The sequence below is a fragment of the Gobius niger genome, assembly GCF_951799975.1.
Source record: "Gobius niger genome assembly, chromosome: 13".
NCBI lineage: Eukaryota > Metazoa > Chordata > Actinopteri > Gobiiformes > Gobiidae > Gobius > Gobius niger.
In genome coordinates, this window is record NC_136864.1 from 33,479,778 (window position 1) to 33,505,724 (window position 25,947).

The following is a 25,947-nucleotide window of genomic DNA, read 5'->3' on the forward strand; positions in this document are numbered from 1 at the left end:
TGTTCCCAAACGGTCTCCCATCCAAGCACCGACCAGACGCTTCCTGCTGAGCTTCAAAGATCTGACGGGATCAGTCACAAACAATTGTCCACATGTTCCGCACAGGGAGCAGCTTCACATAAATACAATAAAACGTTTAGAAATTCCAAAATTGAAATAGCCAAAATTGTGTGGGATTGGATTAGAATTTTGTGCCAAAATCTTAGAGTTTTCATAAACGTTCACTGGGTGAAACTTGTGACGGCGAGAAAGAAAGAAAAATAATGTTTGTACCATAGACTGAAGTGCTCGCACATTCCTACCTCATGTTAGGACTCTACGTGACTGGCACTTCTTCTCTTTCACACGGCTCATAGGTGTGGCTCTCGTCATGGACTTTAAAGAGCCGGCTCTTTGCACCCACTCGTTCATGACTCACCCATCACTAGTGGCTCTTTAGAGCGGACCAAAGCCTGGCACTTGGGTTCACACTGATCTCTCGATCTCCAAATTCTCTTCCCTGTTCACCTGCAGTGCCTCGCTCGTGTTCTCGTGGAAAAGAGACTTTGCTGGTGAGGCCGTGTGAGGACGTGAGTAAACTCCACTAAGCGTCCAGTCCACAGGGATCCACTGCAGTATAGCTCCATCACATCACGGTCAAAGGCAGAAATTCAAACTCAGACGAGTGCGGAGGGGAGACACATCACAGGCTTTTCTAAACACAGCAGACAGAAGTGTTCCACGCGCTCTCCCAGTCACATATGCTTTAGTCTGAGCTGTCCCCGCGCTGGTCTGCAGGAGCAGGCACAAGCATTTCAAAGGGAAATATTCATAAATCAAGATTAAAGCAAGAAGGGAAGTTAAAGTCGGATCAGACAGTAACGGAGATGAACTGGTGTGCAGTTTCACACTTTGGCTGGGAATCTGAGGTTTGAATATATGTATATGTATTATACATCAATGTGCATATGAACTCTCCTCACGACAGGCCCTCTGCACACACACTCCTCCATAAAAGGACAATGCAACGGAATTTTTGTATGTAGGGATGGACCAATGCGATACAATCCTGAACTAATACCTTTTTGGCTCTCAGCGTTTCAGACGTTCACAGACTAAATGTCAGCGCTGAAGGACATGCTGCACTTTAAAGCTCTGAACCTGGAGAAGGCTAATACTCAGGGCAACTAATCAAAGCTGGGACAGAAACTACGACTGTTTCCCAAAGTCTAGGTACCTCGCCTTGCCTTCCTCAAAAGTGGGCGTGGTCAGGCATCTATATCATCACTCGCCGCCCAAGTGCTGTTCCAAAGTTCAAGTCGTCCTCCCTTTGCTCTGCATGGGGCTAATATACCGAGGATACATAGTATAGCCTTCACTGCCTTGCTCCAGCCAAAATCACCCATAATGCACCACGGCTCTTGGATGAAAAAAAAGTGGTGCTGGCTTGTGTGACTTGTTAAAGCGCTTAAATTTCACTTTTTAACAACCAGTGTCATGTTTTTGTCTTTTTAGTCAATAATAGAAAAACTAATTTTCAAAACAAATCAAACAAACTATGATTTGTTTTGTTCGTTTGAAATGTATATTTTTTGATTCAAACATACAAGGACATGTCACTGCTTCATGGAGCAAAGGACTTCATTTGTTTCGTGGGCATTAATGTCAAGCAATCATTTTTCTTTCTAAAGTTTTAGTCCCCTTTCACGTTGTATTTTGTATTTTCAGATCGGTTTCATCATCTCTGACTGCTTTTTATTTATTTACTTGTAGTTGGTAAAAATATGACTACTTCCACTCCACCAGCCTTCAGAATCCACAGACCCATCCACACCCTCCCCTGGATGAAACGCAACGTCCTTTTTTATTTTGTGATGTCACTTCCTGTACCTCTGGAGTGACTTCCATTAGCAGCTCTTTTTGGTCCAAGGCAGGACACTTGCCTTGGTCTGGAAGGAAGTGAGTTTGAAGGTGCTGACTTCAACACCAAGTCAAGGAACCTCGGCTTTGAGAAACAGCCTACGATTATGTCAAGCCAGTGCAAAGGCATCAAAACATGAAAATAATTGTTAATATGGATTTATTTGAAATAAATAAACTGCAGTTGGAGTGTTTGATGCACATGTAGTCCTGTCTCAGTAATATTTGATGGTTTCATACTCTGATCATAATTGTTTCAGATGTTTTTTTTCCCCCATCTGGGAACTGTGGAAGGCAATTTAATGTTTTAAAAAAATCTGAATAGTTTGATGACAATGTCCACAAACAGGGCGTTGCTTCCCTTGTACGATCCAGATGTTTTCAGCCCACATTTAGGTCAAAGCCTGGTTAGAAATCATTCATGAATGTACAGACCTTTGGAGATTTTACTTTAGAAACAAATTAGCATAAGAAAAGTGTCCCCTGAGCTAAATGTTAACTAATTCATGTGTTCATGTTTCTGCTTTTCGTGGGCTCTGATACACATGCCAATAAACTTCATCTTATAAGATAAAGAAACCACAGAAATCAAGTAATTAAACACTGTGCCTGTTTCCCTATTCATGTGTATGGGGACAGAACATTCACTTTGAACAAAACATGTGCATTCATTGGAGCAGGTTCAGAAAGCTAAAGGCTTACAGACGAGAGTAAAACAGTTTTTCCTTCTACTGTCTGTTCCCGTGAAGTAGATTTAGTCAAAGTTTCACAAATTGACACTTTTATTTCAGTCCTGAGTCAGACCGTTCATATTTTAGCTGAGCTTCAAACGGGAGTAAAACACATTGAGCGTGTTCAGCACCTTGGACAGCGCCTCTGCCCGCACTCTCCTCATGTCCTCATCAGCAGAACGGTGTCATGTTCATCACTGCTGAACAAGCCGCTAGAGTTTCCATTCATGAATCCATCCCTGTGAAGAACTGACGCTAATCAGAGTCTCTTTGACCAATGAGACGAGCTTTCCTGTGAACCGGCTTGTCACGTCCAATCAGGAAGGGGGCGAGGAAGCTTGATCATTTACTTTGGAAGTTTTGCAAACTAGAAGTGGCTGTCTGCTCCCATCCGGAGGGGAGGGGGTTGATTGTTTACTTTAAATGTTACTGTCTCGCTCATCTCGCTTTGCAATCGTACAGACTGTCACTTTAAATACTTTTGAATGCCCCATGGAAACCCGCGTAAGGATCCAGGTCAAAACCCAAACCATTTGTTAGCGAGCCGGCTTGTAAACTTGTTGTTTTGGCGCGTGATTCCCTTCAGTTAAATACAGATAAAATGAGATCATTGCCTTTGGCCCACAAAAACACAGAGGGCCCGATCTTGTGCATCAAAACGGAGACGATAGCGTGACATGTTGCCTCAGTAGGAGCGCACTTTGTGATCTTGCCACTCCAGACTTAGCACATTCAAGTGGGTGGAGACACACATGTTCCTCCAACCAGATTGACTCCGCGTCCAGGAGAGTGGTTGTGTGGGGGTGGGGGGTGAACATGTGCTTTTGTTTTGCTTCGCGTTCACGCCAAGCGCGGCCGATCCGCGCCACAGCGGACGCTGTAGCTCTTTTTCTCTGGAGACGTGAACATGGTTTAGCTCACGATGGGGTAAATAAAGTTTTTAGTTTGACCTGTGAGAGCCTAAGGCTTAAGAAAGAACGCAAGCCAGCGCAATGTAAACCAGGAAGTGAATGTCAGCCGTGTTTCCATCAGTGCAGTCGCCTCCTCTTGTGACGCCCCCTCACAGGTGGCGGAGGCCAATGGCACATATAGCGCCTGCGCCGCCCCGTGCGCCGCCACAAGACCTGGCCCAGAGAGGTTGTCATTGGTCATCTTGAAACGCTTTCACTGGGACCGAAAGTTAGAAATCTTGGGTAATGAGTGAACAGGTGTGAGCTCATTCTACACATTAGGACATGGCTGGAACATGTAGATGGAGGAAAATACTTAATTGTAACATTTTTAAATCTGTATAGTCCCTTTAAGCATGTTCTCCATGCACACACATTTATTAAAATCATAAAGCGTGAACTATCAGAAGCTGAAAGCATGTTTATGAGCGTGGCCGCTTCGTGCTGTAGCTTCAGTCACTCTATGTCAGGGGTAGTGGGGCAAGTTTGCTTGGTGGAGGCCGATTTTCTTCGTCGTCAAAAGGCCGAGGGCCGAACCCCCCGATTGTCGCCCAAAAGTAAAGCATCACTTTCAACATTGCCAGCTGTACATCATGTGTTCTGCTCCGAAATGTAAAGGAATTGTTTCACATGTTTGAGCACTTAAACAGGCCTTCGATCTCTGATTTGTGTCAAGTTCTTTCTGACGTTCCTACCTCCGCTCTATGTGCTACAAGAGCACGCGTTAGGCTCTTCCCTAGAGTCGACCCGGCCTCTGATACCGTCTCCTGGCAGCGTTTGGGGAATCGTCGTGTTTGCCGAAGTTCAGAGGGATTTTTTCTTTTTTTCCCCTTGTTGTTCCGCCTTGATTCATCCTGAAGAAAGCAGCGTTGTCGTTTGTCTGCCATGTTGGATCGGCTCAGATGCTTGTGGAGGGTGTCACTATTCGTGGAGTTGAACGCGCGCCCACACACCTTCCTCCTGTCACAAGGGATTGGCGGTGTTCAGGAGGAGGTGGATATGGGGCAGGAGCCAGTCTTCCTCTTTTCGTCTGAGCGTAAAACGTTTCCTTTGATCATTTATGTTTGTTATGTCTTTATTGCGTGTGCAGAAGAGGACGCGACGTTTGACGCCAACAGACTAATGTAGACATGGTGCATGCGGCCGGCCCTGCTGTTAAAGGTGACTTATTCTGCCTTTTAACCAGGTTATGGTAGTTTTCCTGTGTAGTTACAGCACTGTCCCCGCCCCTCCCGCCCTCTGTACCCAGGAAGAGCACAGAAAGGCTCTCATGGAAATGATAGGATGGGATAGGTCTTTGTTGCCTTTGCAAAATGTATCACAAAGAAATTCCCCTCTGGGCCCTGAGAACCCTGAGACGGCCAGAGGGAAGTGTTTCAAAAGGCAATGTCCTGGTTAGTGTTGTCAGAGCAGATATTCCTGACCCAGTTCTACTCAAGAGAAGGTACAGGGGCGCCAGGACTCCTCTCTGCAGACTGGACGACTCGTTGGAGGTCCACCTCGTCCTCCAAGGAGCAACTAGAGAACCACACGGTGCACCGCTATGTGAGCACGCTCTCCATAGTGCGGCAGTAGATGTTGGTGAGGAGGCTCTTCGGCAGACAGCCTTCCTGAGGGAACGCAGGAACAAGAGCCTCTGTTGATCTTTCTTCACCAGCTCCTTGGCGTTTGTCCTCCACATCAGGTCCTTGGAGAGATGGATGCCAAGATATTTAAAGCCCCACCTGTTCCACCTCCTGCTTGTTTATCCCCAGACCAGTGAAATGGTGTTACAGTGAACACATCTGTCTTCCAGCGAGAGCTAATCTTATTTTGTAAAAATGGGGCTCACACACCCAGAGCTGCTGGAATACTGACTTTTCCCAGCTCATTTTCATCTCCATGAGGAAAATGTTTCTTTGGACATCAAGGAAAAGGATCATTTTGAAGTTTGAAGAGCGATGTGAAGTTTGTCTGTCGGGAACATTCTTTGGACCAAAAGCGCTCTCATTTGTGCACGGCATTTTCGTAAACACGGACTTATTGAACAGCAGAAAAATACAGAGTTTGCTTCAAACCTGGTCAAAGATATAAGACGCTGCTGCTCCAGAGCCAACAGCAGTGAGTAAAACTACTGCGAAATGGTTCCATTGGGTCATGTGATGTGCATTGAGAGGTTAGAAGCTCTAGTAAATCATTCCCATAATATAAATACAGTAAACCTGACTGTGAAACTAACATCTCAGACACAGCTCTCCTTGTTCCTCATCACTATCATAATGCTTCTGTTTCTTCAGGTTTCACATTCATGGTGACTGATTTTGTGTTGGTTTGGGAGAGACATTTTCGCCATGCTGCTGTGTTTCCGTGACGACCATAGCGGCGTTAGGAGGCTTTGGGTCGGAGACAAATGACTGGTTTTCATTTCTAAGTCGTTTTAGGTCAATATTGCCTCTTATGTTGAAAGTGTTCAATAAAAACACACATACAAGTGTGGTTTTTGACAGGAAGCAGATTGTAAAAGCAGGTGGAACATTACAACATCACACTTTGAATAATAGTGATATAGCCATTTTAGTGGAGATGGATTTATAGCAGGGGTGTCCAAAACCACGGCCCGTGGGCCACTTTTAATTGGCCCGCAGCAAATTCTTAAAATATATTTGGGAAAATTGCGAAAATGTTTTTCTTTAATTTAACATATATGAAATAAATGAAAATCCATGAATAGAACGCTGTGATGAAGGCTGTTTTTTTTTTACTTTAAGCATATTCAATTAAAAAGCATCAGGGTTTCTGACAAATACATTAGTTTGTACTGGTTTGTACTGTTCCCTGTGTATATTAACCAGAAATGATTCTTTTCATAGCAGCATAATAGCACAAAATAGTTATTATTTAATGCTTAAAATGCACCAGAATGCAGGAAAACGCATCTAAATGTTTAAAAAAATCTCCTGGGGGAGGTCTCCCGGAACCACCCCAGGGGGACCTCTCTCCCACCTCAGTCCCCTTGAAATCTGTAGGAAACACTGAGCATAGTTAACATTTTTTTCATTTGCTAAATTGAATACAAAAGAGGTGAAGTTATATATCTGACCTCTGCTGAGTGCGGCCCAGTTGTTTGTATCATTTTCTGTATGTGGCCCTCAGTGAAAAACGTTTGGACCCTGATTTATAGACTCTTGCGAGTTTCCAGATAATGGACATGTTTGTTTGTCTCACTGATGTGTAACACTGTCCACTGTTTGTCATTCACATTTACAGGCTAATAGTTTAAAGAAGACAGAGCGGTGGTGCTGATCACTGCTCAGCTCACACAGAAGTGAACACGTTCTTTTTGTTACTACTTAAATGGATGATGAGTGTCGGATGGATGTGACCGTTCACTCTGAAGTTGGGCTTAATCCTCACATATATACATACACATACACACATACATATTTGATCAGATACAAAGTCCACAATAAAGCTCCTTTTCGGTTTTCTTCAGATCTGCTCTCACCTCCGCGCACCTGTCTGCCTCGCGTTCGACTGAGAATAGATGATACTCTTGGCCTGGTTTAACCTTCAGCTGTGTTTTGGAGCCTCCAGGAGCGTTCTCTGAGTGATGCCTGTCAGTGTTCTTACACCGAATCAGAAGAAACATCCAAAAACATTCAGTCCCAGCACCAGGACTGCAGAGCTACTCACACTGACTCACCTTTGTCTGGAGGAGCCACAGTAAAGACAAACCTTACCACTCGCCTAAACCCAGCACATCGTCTCCAGTTCAGCTTTACCCAAATCCATAAGGTCACAGCCTACAGGCCAGTAGGTCATTTGAAAGCTAAGACCTACAAAACTTGAATGGAGCTTTTGCCCCGCATTGTCGTCACTTTTTAAAAAAAATGTCCCATGTCTGTTTTGTGAGGTTTTCGTCACATTTTTGCCACATTTTGTTTTTGTGTCACTTTTTTGTTGCATTTTCATCCTTGTTTTTGTCTCATTTCTGCCTAATTCTAGATTTGTGTAAAGCCAAACTGGATAAAATGTGCTCGGTTCAGGTGTGAAACATTTCACCCTGAACTAGAACTACTACCAAGGACTTTGTGGGGACAAACAGTACAGTAAATAATAAGTAAACAGACTATAAAAAAGTAGTAGTCAGTATTTGCAGTACAGGTTTACATCACAGTGCAAGTGGTTGATAAGTGACGCAGGTAAGTGACTTAGGGGTTACTGCACATGTTACTTTACAGTCTTGTACAGTCTGACAGCAGTGGGGATGAAGGACCTGCTCCTTCTTGCACTGAGGGTGTCTCAGTCTGCCACTGAAAGAGCTGCTCAGCTCCTCTACAGTCCCGTGCAGTGGGTGGGAGGTGTTGTCCATGATGGAGGTGAGCTTGGCTAACACCCTCCTGTCCCTCACCTCCTCCACAGAGTCCAGAGCTGGCCCTCCTGACCAGCTTGTTCAGTCTGTTCTTGTCCCGCTCTGTGCGGCCCGGGGCCCAGCACACGGCAGCGTAGTGGAGAGCAGAGGCCACCACAGAGTCATAAAAAGTCCTGAGCAGAGGCCTGCTCACTCTGAAGGACCTCAGGCTCCTCAGAAGGTGGAGGCCACTCTGGCCCTTCTTGTCCAGGGCGTTGGTGTTGTGGGACCAGTCCAGTTTATTGTTGAGGTGAACACACAGGTACTTAATGACAAATCTCACAAACATGTGTCTATACCTGAAGTTAAATTAACCGAAAAGTCGAAAAGGCTTTGAAGGAAAATGTTGAAAGTCGTCTGTCATTTTGAAGGGTTGAAAATGGCGCCGTAATGAAAGTCCAAACACGCTGAAGCAGCTTTATCACTGTGGAACACCACGTGGTTTCACTTTGCTTTTCACACGGCGACTAAACAACTATTCACTGCAGTGATGGTTCTGATATGATGAGCTGAGAGCATTGACTTGGAGAGAAGAATGACAGATTAAAATCTCTCTTGTCAGAAAGACGGAGAGAAATGATCCTTAGTGAAGCCACTGTGATCGGCCTCTCCTCAGATCCGAAGGTCTGCTCGGAGCGGGACATCACCAGCGTCTCCAAGGAGATGTTGCTTACTTTGCTTTGACTACAGGCAGCAAAACATGAGGTTTGCAGACCTCAGATTTGGAGCACGTTGCTGCCATGTCCTGACCTCTGCCGCCTGTAGCGTCAGCGCTGTGTGATATGGACAGGGCTCGTTGACAGTGGGAGCAGACAGGAGAGACAGCGCTCAGACCCTCGTCTTCACCCACACAATCACACTGTGGCACAAGCGGCATCCTCTGCTCCCCATCTCACATCGTGTTGACTTTAAGATTGTTTTATTTGTTTTTAAATGTCTGAAATCTTTTTTAATCCTCCCTTGAAACACACCTTTTTTCCTCGGCTTTTAACACAGCCTGTGTAGTTTGACTTTTGAATGTTTTGTATTTTTACCCTTCATTTGTTTATTAATGATGTCATTTTCACTGCTGTGTTCAGCACTTTGGTCGACGTTGTTGTTTTTAAAGTGCTCTATAAATAAAGTTGGATTGGATGCTCATTAACTATTAATAAGCATTAGCAATCATTTTAGGGTTAGGGTTGGCTATGAATAATAAGATTATTAATGGCCTATTAGTATGTTAACAAATAAAGTATAGTGTGTATAGTGTTAATGCTTTACAAGCATTTTATTCATGCTTATTAATACCTTATTAATACTTTATGAGCACACCTTAAAGGGATATTTCAGGATTTTTGACATAGGGCCTCATTTCCTAGTTATCCAGAGTGTTGTTGATTTCTGGAGATATTTTTTTGTAATTCATGCAGTTCTTATATTTGAAGAGTTTTGTGGCGCTAGGCTAGTGCTAGGCTAGTGCATGTCTATGGTATCAGCTAGCCTGCATTAAAAACAGTGTGACCCGCTCCACAGAGCACCTGAGGCAAATCACTTATAACACCAGACTAACCATATACATGTCTGTGTCCATAGAGTCATGTTTGGAATATAACTGACCTGCATCACATGAATGATCACATTCTGAGGGACTATTTTCTCGCAGATCACTCCGCCGCTGCGTAGCTTATACAACCACGAAGCTGATGCTGCTCAAATATAAGGTATTTTAAATGTAAAATGGTTAAAATGATTCTATGGGCACAGACATGTATATGGTTAGTCTGGTGTTATCAGTGATTTGCCTCAGGTGCTCTGTGGAGCGGGTCACACTGTTTTTAATGCAGGCCAGCGGAATCGAACCCAGGACCTCCAATCTGTGCTTCCGGGATTTGTTATATCACAGATCATTTAAAGTGCTCTGCCCAATGATTTTCATCACAGGGGCAAATGTGATTCCACTCTGTGTGTCATTCCCAGTTCTGCTCTCAAAGGGCATTGTTGAGAGTTTTAGCTTCTCCTTCATCTTACTGTTCATGTCCGAGTAAAAAGAAAGATGAAACTCACCCTTTACGATGCTTATTTTATGATGTTTAGTCGTAGCGAGCCGGAGATTTGCAGGAAGTAAGTACAACACTGATGATGCTGTAATCCAAATATGGTCATTTCCTTTCGGGCAGACATACACGGTGAAAGACCAGAGGAATATACTCTGCAGATGTTTGTGTGTGTGTGTGAAATTAGTTTTTTTAGGAATACTTAAAGAGTAACTAAACACCAAATCCACTTTTTTTTGCTGATAAACGGTCTAAATGGTTGTTGAATAGAGTTAGCTACATGTCCCAGTCAATATGTTGACATTTGGGGCAAACTTGTTCAAAATCTCACTTTTGTGTCTAAAACCGCATGGTTCGCGCCCCCTACTGGTTTCACGCAGGAACTACATTTGATATTTTGTGGTTGGAGGAGAGTGTGTCCACGGCGTCCACAAAACGTCATCAGTTCTGCCCGTGGTTCTGCCTCTGTGCCTCTGTGGCCCCGCCCACACACGCCTCTGTGGCCCCGCCCACACACGCCTCCGCCTCCGTCACGCAGCAACCAGGACACGCGTCGCGCAGTCAAACCAGTAGATGGCGCCCCTGCGATGCTCACACTTCGGCTGAGGTGGTGCAGAGGAATAAATCCCTTAGAAAAGCTACTGTGCGATGCTCTCTCTCTGTTTGCAGTCACTGACAGCGAGCGAGTAGATCTTTTTTTTTTTTTTCGTAGGATAGTTGCTACTAGTGATGCGCGGGTTGTGGGTTCCACCGTCGTCTTTACAGCAGGTTTTTGGCGTAAATATACGTCGGATTTTCATAAAACAAGCAGCGTTTTGCAGCTTGTGATCCAGAGAACGCTTTTGTGGAGCTCATGTGTCCTATTTTTCACCGTATGTGCGGCTGTGTGTGACTTCGGTTAGGCCGACCTGTGCTCTTCCTCTCTCCCTCTCGCCCGGCGCTCTTCGGAGGGAGAGAGAGAGAGCGTGATGACACGCCGGTGCTGTTCATACGGATCATATTTGTAACGCGTAATATTTAATGGTTGCGGGGCGGGTTGTAAAAATAGAACAACGTTGCGGGGCGGGCTGGGTCGGGTTAGAACCTGCTCCAAATGCGGGACCCGCGGGTTGAAAAAAAACCCTGACCCGCATCACTAGTTGCTACATCAAGCAATCACAAGTCATGAGAATGCACCAACTCTCCTACGAAAACATAAACCTTGCGCACAGTGGTAACAGCAGTCTGTCAGTCCTGTCAGATCGATGGGCGTGGTCTGAGACTGTCAACAGAGCAGACCCCGCCCACACACTCACCCCCCTCGTCTCCCCCAAAGCCTCCGAGACCACCCCTTTCTCAGCACTTTTTGACTTGTGTTTGTGGGTGGGGAAAGGCTCTGCCACGCCCGTTTAGTTGCACTTTAAAGAGGGGGTGTTCTGCTTTTGTCAGTCCCATAGCACCAGTCTATATCACACTACAATGATGACAAACCTCCTGTTGGTCTGTAAATGCAGTAAATTAGAATAACTGCCTTGTATAAAATGTCTCTCTCAAAATGGCTGTAGTGAATGTCTTGAAATAGGCCTCTGTCTCTTTAAGAACCTCTGAGCCTTTAGACACGCCCCCTCCACACGCTGTCTGTGGCATCAGTGGGGAGGGGGTTCTGCTGAGGAGCAGTGGTTGGTTACTCGGCTGGTGACCAAAGCTTGGAGGCGTCTCCAGGAGGTGGGGGCGTTCCTAGGAGGACTCAGGCAAACCTATCCCTAAAATGGCCGCCATCAGAGTTTTTACAGATTACTTAGAAATACGTGAATGTGCCAAGGCAACACTTCAGCCATGTTTTTAATGAGGGAGTGACAGAATAACATGATGGAAAGCTTGAAAAAGTGATGATTAATTGTCTTATTTCAAATGAAAGCATAAAATGACATAACACTTGCAATAAATGTTGTCTTTATATTTACAACTGTAATGTTCAGGAAAGGTTTCAAATTGATATCTCTAACTGTATTTTTTGTCCACATTCATCCACAGCATCTTGCCTTAATTCTCTATTATGCCGGATGACTGGAAGGAGCGTCGGCGGAACCAAACGCGTTATATATTCAGCTCCACTCCCGGTCTGTTTTTGACGAGCTGACAGTAACACGCGCGACTAAAAGCTCTGCAGTTGATTCGTTGCAACTCGGCTTTCCTCTGCGTCCCCCTGTCGCCTCGCGTTTCGCTCTCACCGCAGTCCGGGCCCGTCGTCGCCTCCGCGGCTTTTATTTCCCGTCTTTCGCCAGGGAGGAGAACGAACTCTGTCAATTGCATTGGCCACGGGAGCGCCTCACGGTTTGCGCCGACTGCAGGCGTGTGTTTTGATATGGAGATCGCTACCGTTAGCCGCAGCATTTCCATATCAAAGTGCGCTCACTCTTAACGCTCCGGGAGCATCGGCGAACACAGGAGCGCGGGGCGGACGGAGCGGAAAAGCCGGCCTCCTCTCAGCCCCAATCAATCTGTTCTAGTGGCCTTACAGTGGCATGAGCGCACGTCAATATCGGGAAATCCACTAACCTTTGAAGTCTCCACGCTGAGGGCTTAATATCTAAATGCATGGGCTGTTGCCAGGGAACAAAGGCGGGATGACGCATAGGGGAAATGAACTGTTAGGACCCGCTCATGTTGAAGAGGTACAGGAAGGTGTGTGTTGGTCTAGAGTGGAGAGAAGAGACAGGTAGATCAGCTCAAAGACCAGACAAAGCAACCTGTTTAGACACTACATCCCAAACAGTATTATTGATCCCCAAATGTCAACATTTTTCAAAATGAACACAGGTGTACCGCAGGGGTCCATTCTCGGGCCCTTGCTCTTTACATTGTACATTAATGATCTGCCAGACGCATGTCCTACAGCAGGATTTGAGATGTACGCTGATGATGCAGTGGTCTATGTGCGAGGAATGTGAGAGGAACTGGCAAAACACCTGCAAACTGTGGCGGTTTGGTTTCAAAACACAGGTCTGTCATTGAATGTAAAAAAAAACATGTCAGTTTTCTCCGCCTCAAGATTCAAGTCCATATCCGAAGAACTAAATTTACAGATAAATGGTCACATGATCCAGCAGGTCTCAGAGGTAAAGTACCTGGGCCTTGTACTTGACTCTCAACTTTAATTTGACAGTCACATCAAAAAAATCTGGCGAGTGGCTAAAGCAAATCTTTACACATTCAGTCAAGCCACGACAGTCAAGCCACTACAGACAAGCCACTACAGTCAAGCCACTACAAATGATTGATAACAGAGCGGTTAAAATCCTAGATAGGACGCACATTAGGTCACATCATTGTATCAGTCTGAGGAACTTAAACATTTTATCTTTTGAACATTTTATCACATTTTCCCAGCTGAAGCTGATGCATAAATGTTGGAACCAGCCCCACAGGTCTTGAGTGAGTGTATAGTTCCCCTCAGGGTTGTGGGTTCAAGGACTAGAGGAGCTCAGAACAGGAACTGTCAGATCCCGAAACAAAACACTTCATTTGGACAGCTTTTTTTGGATCAGCTTTCTCTGTACAAGGCACTAAAGCCTTGCCTGGCTAACGCCAGACTGTTGTGTGCGCTCGAATCATCTGGAACTGCACAGCAGCCTGGGGACCAGGGCCCAAATTTTCGGATGGATTTGGGAACCAATCACAGAACGAGGAGGGACGGCAAGATGATGATGCGCTATTCGAGATACGGAAGCTTGTAGTTTATTTACGGCAAAAAAAAAGAAAAAAGTTTATTTACGGATCAAACATGAAAGTTTACAGCAGGTACGTCGTACGTCATCGGATACGGTGATACGATTGGCTATGGCGATGTGCAGACGGCGCCCAATAAACGACTATGGACGATCGTAAACCACACCTTTCCTACGAGAAAATGAATTGGTGTCCCCAGACTAAATATCACTTGTGATTTTAGTCTGGCGTTAACCAGGCAAACTAAAGTCTGGAACTGTTTACTCACTGACCTGCAGGGAGAGTCAAACTGGGTCCTTTTCAAACACAAACTTAAAGACTTTTTAATCAGAAATGTGACCACTGACCGTCCGCTCTGCTGTGTTTATATAGTGTTGTGCTGTATTATTATGATATGTGTTTTAACTATGTATTGTTTAATTTTTTTCTGTAAAGACCCAACTAGGGACGGACATTGAGAATTAGCTTTGGCTAAAATGTTGTAGTTTGTAACATGAGTTTATGTGACATACTTGTCCCTATTCAAATAAACTTAAATTAAAAATAAACTGCATGACAGCATGGACACTAAACACATCCAATCATTATACAATCAAACTATAAAGATTATGGATGCCAATCCACTCCATCTCTGCAATACTCTCCAGAAGTATAAATTGTTAAGCTTTGAAAGCTTTAGTAATTAATGTTTTCTCAAACTTTCAAATGTCTCCATAATCTGCACCTGAGCCGCTCAGTTCATTTTTACAGAGACAAAACAGCAGCAGACTCACAAAGGCTCCATCAATCACAACTGAACGATTCCTCACCGCAACACTTCATTCAGTCAGTCTACCTTTATGTATGAAAGTGCAAAGTTGTGGAACTCACTGCCCACCTGAGGTTAGACTGGATGAAGCCAAACAACAAATGAATGTATCCATCTCCAGAGCAACTTTTAAAATGTTATTAAAGTGATGTTTCATGCACTTCTGTCGTTCATTTGTCAAAGATCTATTTATTTTATATCTGTATTTTCGCAGACTCTTGACTTCGAGTCGAAGAAGTCGTACACCTTCAAAGTGGAGGCCGCCAACGCGCACCTGGACCCGCGCTTCCTGCACGCGGGCCCGTTCAAGGACTCGGCCACGGTGAAGGTCAGCGTGCTGGACATGGACGAGCCGCCCGTCTTCACCAAAGCGCAGTACGACATGGACGTCTTCGAGGACACGCCCATCGGGACGGTCATCGGGTCCGTCACCGCCCACGACCTGGACGCCAGCAGCAGCGCAGTCAGGTAAACACGGGGGGGGCTAAACATGGGGCTAAACATTGGGCTAAACGCGGGGCTAAACATGTGGCTAAACGCGGGGCTAAACACGGGGCTAAACGCGGGGCTAAACACGTGGCTAAACGCGGGGCTAAACGCGGGGCTAAACGCGGGGCTAAACGCGGGGCTAAACGCGGGGCTAAACGCGTGGCTAAACGCGGGGCTAAACGCGGGGCTAAACGCGGGGCTAAACGCGGGGCTAAACGCGTGGCTAAACGCGGGGCTAAACGCGTGGCTAAACGCGGGGCTAAACGCGGGGCTAAACGCGGGGTTAAACGCGGGGCTAAACGCGGGGCTAAACGCGGGGTTAAACGCGGGGCTAAACGCGGGGCTAAACGCGGGGTTAAACGCGGGGCTAAACGCGGGGCTAAACGCGGGGCTAAACGCGGGGCTAAACGCGGGGCTAAACATGGGGCTAAACGCGGGGCTAAACGCGGGGCTAAACGCGGGGCTAAACGCGGGCCTAAACGCGTGGCTAAACGCGGGGCTAAACGCGGGGCTAAACGCGGGGCTAAACGCGGGGCTAAACGCGTGGCTAAACGCGGGGCTAAACGCGTGGCTAAACGCGGGGCTAAACGCGGGGCTAAACGCGGGGTTAAACGCGGGGCTAAACGCGGGGCTAAACGCGGGGTTAAACGCGGGGCTAAACGCGGGGCTAAACGCGGGGTTAAACGCGGGGCTAAACGCGGGGCTAAACGCGGGGCTAAACGCGGGGCTAAACGCGGGGCTAAACATGGGGCTAAACGCGGGGCTAAACGCGGGGCTAAACGCGGGGCTAAACGCGGGGCTAAACGCGGGCCTAAACGCGGGGCTAAACGCGGGGCTAAACGCGGGGCTAAACATGGGGCTAAACATTGGGCTAAACGCGGGGCTAAACGCGGGGCTAAACGCGGGGCTAAACATGGGGCTAAACACGGGGCTAAACGCGGGGTTAAACGCGGGCCTAAACGCGGGGTTAAACGCGGGGCTAAACGCGGGGCTAAACGCGGGGCTAAACGCGGGGCTAAACGCGGGGCTAAACATGGGGCTAAACACGGGGCTAAACGCGGGGCTAAACGCGGGGCTAAACGCGGGGCTAAACGCGGGCCTAAACGCGGGGCTAAACATGGGGCTAAACATTGGGCTAAACGCGGGGCTAAACGCGGGCCTAAACGCGGGGCTAAACATGGGGCTAAACACGGGGCTAAACGCGGGGTTAAACGCGGGCCTAAACGCGGGGTTAAACGCGGGGCTAAACGCGGGGCTAAACGCGGGGTTAAACGCGGGCCTAAACGCGGGGCTAAACGCGGGGCTAAACGCGGGGCTAAACATGGGGCTAAACATTGGGCTAAACGCGGGGCTAAACGCGGGGCTAAACGCGGGGCTAAACGCGGGGCTAAACGCGGGGCTAAACGCGGGGCTAAACATGGGGCTAAACATGGGGCTAAACGCGGGGCTAAACACGTGGCTAAACGCGGGGCTAAACGCGGGGCTAAACGCGGGGCTAAACATGGGGCTAAACGCGGGGCTAAACACGTGGCTAAACGCGGGGCTAAACGCGGGGCTAAACGCGGGGCTAAACGCGGGGCTAAACGCGGGCCTAAACGCGGGGCTAAACGCGGGGCTAAACATGGGGCTAAACATTGGGCTAAACGCGGGGCTAAACGCGGGGCTAAACGCGGGGTTAAACGCGGGGCTAAACGCGGGGCTAAACGCGGGGTTAAACGCGGGCCTAAACGCGGGGCTAAACGCGGGGCTAAACGCGGGGCTAATCGCGGGGCTAAACGCGGGGCTAAACGCGGGGCTAAACGCGGGCCTAAACGCGGGGCTAAACATGGGGCTAAACACGGGGCTAAACGCGGGGTTAAACGCGGGCCTAAACGCGGGGTTAAACGCGGGGCTAAACGCGGGGCTAAACGCGGGGTTAAACGCGGGCCTAAACGCGGGGCTAAACGCGGGGCTAAACGCGGGGCTAAACGCGGGGCTAAACGCGGGGCTAAACATGGGGCTAAACATTGGGCTAAACGCGGGGCTAAACGCGGGGCTAAACGCGGGGCTAAACGCGGGGCTAAACGCGGGGCTAAACGCGGGGCTAAACATGGGGCTAAACATTGGGCTAAACGCGGGGCTAAACGCGGGGCTAAACGCGGGGTTAAACGCGGGGCTAAACGCGGGGCTAAACGCGGGGTTAAACGCGGGCCTAAACGCGGGGCTAAACGCGGGGCTAAACGCGGGGCTAAACGCGGGGCTAAACATGGGGCTAAACGCGGGGCTAAACGCGGGGCTAAACGCGGGGCTAAACGCGGGGCTAAACGCGGGGTTAAACGCGGGGCTAAACGCGGGGCTAAACGCGGGGTTAAACGCGGGCCTAAACGCGGGGCTAAACGCGGGGCTAAACGGGGGGCTAAACGCGGGGCTAAACGCGGGCCTAAACGCGGGGCTAAACATGGGGCTAAACACGGGGCTAAACGCGGGGCTAAACGCGGGGTTAAACGCGGGCCTAAACGCGGGGTTAAACGCGGGGCTAAACGCGGGGCTAAACGCGGGGTTAAACGCGGGCCTAAACGCGGGGCTAAACGCGGGGCTAAACGCGGGGCTAAACGCGGGGCTAAACATGGGGCTAAACATTGGGCTAAACGCGGGGCTAAACGCGGGGCTAAACGCGGGGCTAAACGCGGGGCTAAACGCGGGGCTAAACGCGGGGCTAAACATGGGGCTAAACATTGGGCTAAACATTGGGCTAAACATTGGGCTAAACGCGGGGCTAAACGCGGGGCTAAACGCGGGGCTAAACGCGGGGCTAAACGCGGGGCTAAACATGGGGCTAAACATGGGGCTAAACGCGGGGCTAAACGCGGGGCTAAACGCGGGGCTAAACATGGGGCTAAACGCGGGGCTAAACGCGGGGCTAAACGCGGGGCTAAACGCGGGGCTAAACGCGGGGCTAAACACGGGGCTAAACACGTGGCTGAAGGCAAACAAAAGCGATAGCTAAAGGGTCACATTTTGGATTGTACTGTTGCCGTCCTCCTAATGACCAGCTCCACACAGATAGTGCTGCTTGAAGAGGGTCGTCAAAGAATGGACCTGGATGACGACCTAACCTATTTAAAGAGACTAGATGCAAGTTGATCATTTTTATACTCAATACTGCCACCTGAGGTCTTACGCGGAACTGCAGCGTCTATATTAAGCTTGCGCATGACGCTGCTTTGGACCCGAAGCAACATCTTGTTGTAGTGAGTGCAGGATCTTAGAGGCAGTTGTGGTGAACAGGTCTGAGCTCATTCTACACAGTAGGACATGGCTGGAACATGTAGGGGGAGGAAAATACTTTGTTTTAACATTTTTAAACTCTGTATAGTCCCTTTAAATCTCATAGTTGGCTATCAGTAGACGGTATCTCCATGGAGACGAGCTCCCAGTAAAGCTACAGTCAGGTCACAGCAAACACACAACAAAAATATCTGGAATAAAATAAATGCTCCATGGAGTGGCTTTAAGACTATTTCCTCCTGACTAACAGCAAAGCATATTTGTACCCAAGACATATACGATTGAATGAACTCCTTTTGGCATCTACATTTAGCAATTTTCACTGATACCAAATGTGAAGGGGCGGGGCTTTGGTGACTTTCATTTTTTTTTCATCAAGGAAAACACATTTATGGGAAGAAGAAAATTAAGTGCAAAAGATTGGATTGGATTGAAATGTTGTTGGCATATTTTATATAAGTAACCTAGCAACACATTAATACATAGTATGACTTATTTGAACTCAAATGAAGCTCTGAGACACTATGATCTTCCAGAGATGGAGGACGAAACATGCATCAAGGTGTCGCAGATCAAGACACAAAGTGCAGGGCATTCCTCGGTGTTTCCAAGAAGAGGAGTCACTTTTGGAAGTATCATTCCAACAGAGCGACACAAACGTGATGCTGGACAGTGTACTGGATGTTAAACGTGTTCTTTCGTTCCACCTTTGGGTATTTTCTCTGGGACTAACTTTGCCATCAAGGTTCCGTTCCGGTGTCCCCTTTTTTCAGGCTTCTAATTATCTTGCAAGGATTGGGAGATAAAACAAAACAAACTCTCAGGTGGCCAGACCGCCTTTGCTCTGCCCGATCCCGTCAGACCTTGGAAGCTCAGCAGGGAAGGGCCTGGTCGGTACTTGGATGGGAGACCGTTTGGTAACACCAGGAAGCCTAGCGAATGGAGTGAGTGAGTGAGTGGTTGGTGGTCAGAGGGGGCGATGGCGCAGACTGGTTGCCTCGCTTCCGTCAGTCTGCCCCAGGGCAGCTGTGGCTACAATAGTAGCCTACCACCACCGAGTATGGAGTGAACGAATAGTGCGCTATATAAAACCGATGCATTATTATTATTATTATTATTATTATTAATGCCCAAACGCTACATCTTGAACCAGGGCCGCTGCATTTTGGTGCCCTAAGCAGGTGTGCCTTCCCACAAAGACAAACAAACAACAAACAAACAAAGAAGAAGAAGTAGAAGTAGAAGAAGAAGACGAGACAAGCAGATATAATCAGACACGGGAGGCGCCTGGGCTCACATTTCTCGTTCTCAATGATTACGAGGCCCTTTTTTTCCACAACTGCATTAATAAAACAGCGGCACCACTGCTGTACAATGCCAATGTACAAATAATGCTTTTTAATTAAATGTAAGTTCTTATTTGTGGCGCAATTAATGTTCATGAATTTTAATGCTCCATAGAAACCCTGAATAGCTCTGCGGTCCACTCACAACGAGCCATGGCCAAAATCAAAAATGATCAATCAAAGTTATGATAAAGACTTGAAGCATTTTGCAGTTCGACATTGTTACGATGCAGAATATTGATCAAATACAGGATTTTCCCACAGTTCTGCTGATTTTATGTATTTATCAGAACAACTTCTCAACGGTCATTTCCGGCAAAAGCCTGGGACTCACAGAGATGCGACACTTTTAGGGCCCAACCCACAGCTTAATCTGAGGGAAAAGCGTGAGGATCTGCTTCAACATTTGTTACACCGTCAAAACGTGGCTACAGCAATATTGTTTATGGAACCGTTTTGTCCCCCCTAACGCTGTGTACTTTCTAACCAAATGTCGCTACTGTTACAGGCACCAGTGTAGTGTACATGAATGCATTCCCATAACAGTCCCATTCACATTAACATTTGTGTTTGTGGCCAACAGAATCAATGATTCCAGCCCTGCAAAGGTCCAGTGTGTCCAAAGCAATTAAAATGTCATTATGGCTAACATTATCTTTGTGGGGAAAACCATTGCAGCTGGGCCACCAGATAATAGCATTTTTATGACTTGTGTTCGCGTTTCCCAACTCTGACTTTGTCCATTAAAACGGGCGGGTTCCCAAAGGGCTTCCAAAACATTCAGCTGAGGTCATTGAAAGTTAGAAATCGGCTTTTGTTTTGTTTCACATAGCCCCTTTAGACACGGCCAACAGTTTCCTCTGACCACAGCTCCTCTTCAGTTGTTGGGTTAGTGTCAGAGAATCCTGTGAAGGTTGTTGAACAAACAAGTGACGAAGTTGTTAACAAAGTTGGAGCGTTGGTCCATGTGCTGATGTGTGGACGGGACAGAGATCCTCTCTGCTGCGATGTCCCTGTCTCACTGTACCACCTTCTCAGATACAACCTAAGATTTTTCTCACCACTAGTGATCGTACATCGCAGACGGCCAAAATCACCCGCCATAAGACCATTTGAAAATGCATGGTTGGATCTTAACAAGGTTCCAAGTATAACTTTAACTTGCAACAAGAAGAAAAGGTGGTGAGACAAAAAATTATTTGAGGAAACCATAGGTGATTGTATTGGATATTGGGCTGCAGTCAGCACCTGTAATGGTCTTGATTTGGGTCGATGATCGTCCATTTCTTCCTCTTGCATATTGAAGTTCTACTTGGAACCCTGTTAAGATCCAACCATACAAAATGGTTATACAACAAATATATACAACATAAAAATACATTCAACATTTCACCACCTTTTTTTGCAGATATTGCCTCTGACACTCAGGTTTTGAGCCTCATGACAAACACTCATTACTTTTGTGTAATGAGTGTTGATGATGCGATGATGACTTTCACCGTGATATTTTATGGTCAGCACACATTACACGACTTTTATGCCCAATTTGGACGCACAGGAGAAACGTGAGTGAATATAGCGTCTCCAAAGCGACACACAGAAGCAGCGGCCAATGACAGAGTGAAAAAAGACAGAAAAACACCACAACACCTCCCTCTTTCAAAACAGCGACATAAACAACTCATTGCATGGCCATTGTCTCTACTCTTATGTTTATTTAATTTTGATCTGGTATTTATTTATTTGAACTACTACTGACTTATTTGTTTTACTGTGTGGTGTGTTGTGCAGGTACTCTCTGGAGTGGAAGACTGAGTCCGACAGCTGCTTCGATATCGACACTGTAGAAGGAACCATCTCCACCAACGACAACCTGGACCGAGAGAGCACCGCCCTGCACAACATCACTGTGAGGGCCACCAAAGTCAGTGAGTACCTCATCACTGTGAGGGCCACCAAAGTCAGTGAGTACCTCATTACTGTGAGGGCCACCAAAGTCAGTGAGTACCTCATCACTGTGAGGGCCACCAAAGTCAGTAAGTACCTCATCACTGTGAGGGCAGTGGAGTGGCGTAAGCGTGTTTCCTGTAGTTTGTTTCCTGTAAAGTTTGTTTCCTGTAAAGTTTGTTTCCTGTAAAGTTTGTTTCCTGTAAAGTTTGTTTCCTGTAAAGTTTGTTTCCTGTAAAGTTTGTTTCCTGTAAAGTTTGTTTCCTGTAGTTTGTTTCCTGTAAAGTTTGTTTCCTGTAAAGTTTGTTTCCTGTAAAGTTTGTTTCCTGTAAAGTTTGTTTCCTGTAAAGTTTGTTTCCTGTAAAGTTTGTTTCCTGTAAAGTTTGTTTCCTGTAAAGTTTGTTTCCTGTATAGTTTGTTTCCTGTAAAGTCCTGTCCTGTCGGACACTCGTCCTTCTGTTCAAAAGAAGACCCGTCTGGGCGTCTGCTCGCAGCCAATCATTTCACCATTTGACCCACATCGGTCCAATCACACACCAAGAGACGGAGGCCGTCACCTGTCACCACCCCGCACTCTTCCAAAACATTAAAGATGGGGGCGCGGCGACTGACACCCTGCTTTCTTCTGCTCTTTCGTCTGTTTTCAATCATTTGAAAAAATGAAAATCCCTAAAACCGGAGCAAGAAACAGCGTTTCGAATGGTAAAAGCATGTACTGTAGTTTGGCAGGCCAGGCAACACTGAAGCCAACGGGCCAGCAGCCTTTAGAAAACACAGTTTCAGTCAGGATGGCTGATTGAAGTGAAGCCAGTTTGATTACTCTCATTCTAAAGGTAACTTAGATTTGTTGAAAAAGACACCGTGATGCAAGAACACTCTCTTCCCCGACGCCCTCAGAGACGACTCGGTAAATCACCCCGTCGGTGTAATTAGTTTGCAGGTCTGCTCAGTGTAAAGCCCTTAATCCCGTGTGCGCGGTGTTTAATGTCACCCACTGTGAGCATTTATCCACAACATGTCAGTCCCTCCTGCACCAAACACCTGTGTCCAAACCGGCTAATCCCGCCGTTCACATCCACTCCACACACGGGAGAACAACGGGATTATTCTGGAACGACCTCCACAGATCACAGCAGATTAAAACCCACAATGGTGTTTCCATGACGGCAGCGGCTCGGAATTCAAACTGGATGAAGTTGTTAAGTGCACAGGAGGTTTGGAGTCTTCAGCTCTGATATTTCATGTATTGCCACTTTAAAGAATTGTTATGTAGGGGAGGTTTGGTTGGAGCGCCCTCTGCTGACAGCAGGACATGCTAAAAACAAACTATGAGACCATGGAAATAAAAAAATAGAAGTGGCAATCCTATGCAAACAATTAGCAAGTTAGTCCAGTGGAGTCTGTGAGCCTGCTCAATTTATATTTCCTATAGCAGTTAGCATTAGCCATCATCAGTCATCACAAATTATGAACAATCCAGATGTTTCACAGCTGTTGTCAACCACATTTAGTTCAAAGCCTAGTTAGAAGTCATTTATGAGCTGAATGCTATTACATTTCTCACGTTTCTGCTTTTTCTGGGGTCGGATACACATCCAGTGGCCACTAAACTTCATCTTATAAGATGCTAAAGGAAGAGGCTGCCGTTTTTACATACTGATATGTTCTTACCTGAGCCTAGACGAGTTCATTTGTACCTGTCTGGTCTTCACGCGTGCCCTCAGTCACGTAAACAAAGCACAGACGGCGTTAGCATTTTAACATTACAGTATAATTACACAAAATTGAACAATGTGGATTTTCTAAGCGGATGAAAAGGGGAACTATATTGTAAGGTGCAACAATACCAGGAGTAGTACGACATCCGCGCAGTAATATCTTCACTTTACTGTGTGGCTGTCAAACTACTCCTAGTATTATTACGCCTTACAATATATTTCGTCCATATCTAAATAGGGAAAATGTTGAAGAGCTCGGTAGCTTCTATCTTCTCCTCGTTTGGAGCTATAGTGTAGAGGAGGAGAGGCTAAATGCTAATGTTTACGTGACTGAGAGCGCGCGTGAAGACCAGACAGGTACAAATGAACTCGTCTAAGCTAAGATAAGAACATATCTCAGTGTGTAAAAACGGTGGCCTGTTCCTTTAAGGATAAAGAAACCACAGAAACTAAAACGGTTAAAACCTCTCCATACGTCAGTGTTGTGCCTGGCTCCCTTTTTGTATGGGGATAGAACAGTCAATATAAAATTTGGGATTTGACGGCTAACAGAATGTGCGCATTTGTAGAAACAGGCTCGGATAGCTTAAGGCGTTTCTGTGCTTTCCATGTATGAGACTTTTTTTTTTTGCTAACTGCATGCTAGCAAATTGACACTAAACACAGTTTGAGGGCCGAACGGTTCCAGTGATGGTTTCTGCGCTTCAAAAATATGTAAGACACTTTTGGATTTGATCTTATGACTCAAATATATCTGTTGATACATAGAAAACATAACGGTGACCAGGGTTAGTTTAGCATCCATACGTCCTCCTGTGTTCCCCCTGCCTCCCCCTCTCCGAGTGGGAGCGTGTGGGTGTGTAGGCGCTGTGATTGTGTTATGTGTGAAGCCCACATGCTGCCCCTTTATCTGCGGACCCATTATGTCTCCATATTCACATGGATATGCGCGTTCATATGGGGGGTGATGTGCAGACTGTGCCTCCAGCTGCTCGGATTGCCCCTGTGAGCCTCAGGTTCTGATTGCGGCGTCTCAGAAAAAAAACATCAGCGCCAGCTTTTGTACAGAAATAAATTCCACACAAACTGGGAGCATCTGCGCGGTTACGACAGGGTTGTGTTCAGGCAACACCGCAGGCCAAAAAGTCACATATTTCAGTTTCCTTTTGGGCCAGTTAACATACTGTATACACTTTGAAATGGACTGTTTGATTTGACAGCAAGGGTTTGAATGATTCAGTGTTTCTCTGTACATTTATTTGGGAAACCGAGGAATCAAAGGATATTTTTTAAAAGTGCAATTTTCACACACTGTGGCAAAAACGGCTTCACTCAAAGTTGCATTTACAGACAGAAGAAGAAGAAGAATATCTTTATTTATATAGCGCCTTTCACAGACATATAGTCACAAAGCGCTTTACATGAGACAATTGTACATTCACTCCACACTCGGTGGTGTAAACTACGTTTGTAGCTTGAGTTTCCCCTGGGGGAGACTGTCAGAGGCACTTTCGCAACTACACACGTCTGCGCCAACGGACCCTCTGACACCACCAAACATTCACTCGCACACATCATTCATCCTGGCCTATTGTGCATGTTTTTAGTGGTAGGGGAAACCGGAGTACCCGGAGGAAACCTACGCAGGCACGGGGAGAACATGCTCCACACATAAAGGCCCGTCCAGGTGGGAATCGAACCCGAACCTTCTAGCTGTGAAGCGAGAGCGCTAACCGCTGTACTACCGTGCCGCCCAAATAACATAGACAGCAAATAACACTAGTGATATACTGTAAGTGTTTGTCTTTGACCTTTCCCCAGTCCAACCTCATTCAAAAGTCTTTTCAACATACACTGAACGACTGTAACACTTTTGTTTTACTTTCATTTTTCATGGGGTGAACTCAAAGACAATTTCTCTCAACTATTGTTCACAAATCTGTCTAGATTTTTGTTAGTGAGCACAATGCCACAGATGTCGCAGGTTTGGAGGGAGTGTGCACACATTTCCACCAGAGCAGATCCTCTCGGCTCTTCACTGGTACTGAGCACCACAAGTCTGTCTTGTCCAAAACACAGAAGAAACAATCTAAACCTGAGTGGATTATAAGGATGTAGTTTTTTTACGTCACATTTTGTTGGGATAAAGCTAGCAATGAAGCGGAAGAGCTTAGAAGTAAGGAAGAGCGCCCAGCTTTAAAGAGCGCCCAGTAAAGGGTTATTTATGCTTATTTCACCAACAATTGTGGCATTTAGCTTACGCATCAGATGCAAACATTAATTGTAACTAAACTAAACATGCAGGAGCGCTGCTTGGATATCCTTGTTTTTTTCAAAAATCTAACTTTGGTGCTCTTCAGTGCAGGGATCAGCAATTGACTTTAAAAAGATACAAAACTGAGGCACTCAAAGAAAAGGTGCTGACGAAGGCCTATACGGCTGAAACGCGTAGGCAATGTTTTAATCTAATGGCCATGCTAAATAAAGGCCTTTAACCAGCACCTTTTCTTTGAGTGCCTCAGTTTTGTATCTTTTTAAAATTAATTGTAACTATGTTGATTGTATCGTACCTGATACATAAATAATAATAACAATATGTATGCTCAATGTTCTAGACCAGTGGTTCTCAACTGTAATGGGGTTGGGACCCGTAATTCA

General features: G+C 46.4%; 1 protein-coding gene across 2 annotated transcripts in view; it reads left to right on the forward strand.

Annotated features, from left to right (window-relative positions):
• LOC306973224 (cadherin-12-like) overlaps window positions 1-25,947 on the forward strand; it is a 129,698-nt gene that overhangs the window by 83,189 nt on the left and 20,562 nt on the right. Inside the window, exons 8-9 of one of the 2 annotated variants that reach the window (XM_079570116.1) lie at window positions 14,737-14,990; window positions 21,416-21,660. In XM_079570116.1, coding sequence (XP_079426242.1) covers window positions 14,737-14,990; window positions 21,416-21,660 — 499 coding nt within the window. The remainder of the gene's footprint in view (window positions 1-14,736; window positions 14,991-21,415; window positions 21,661-25,947) is intronic. The other variant, XM_079570117.1, reaches the window with a different exon arrangement.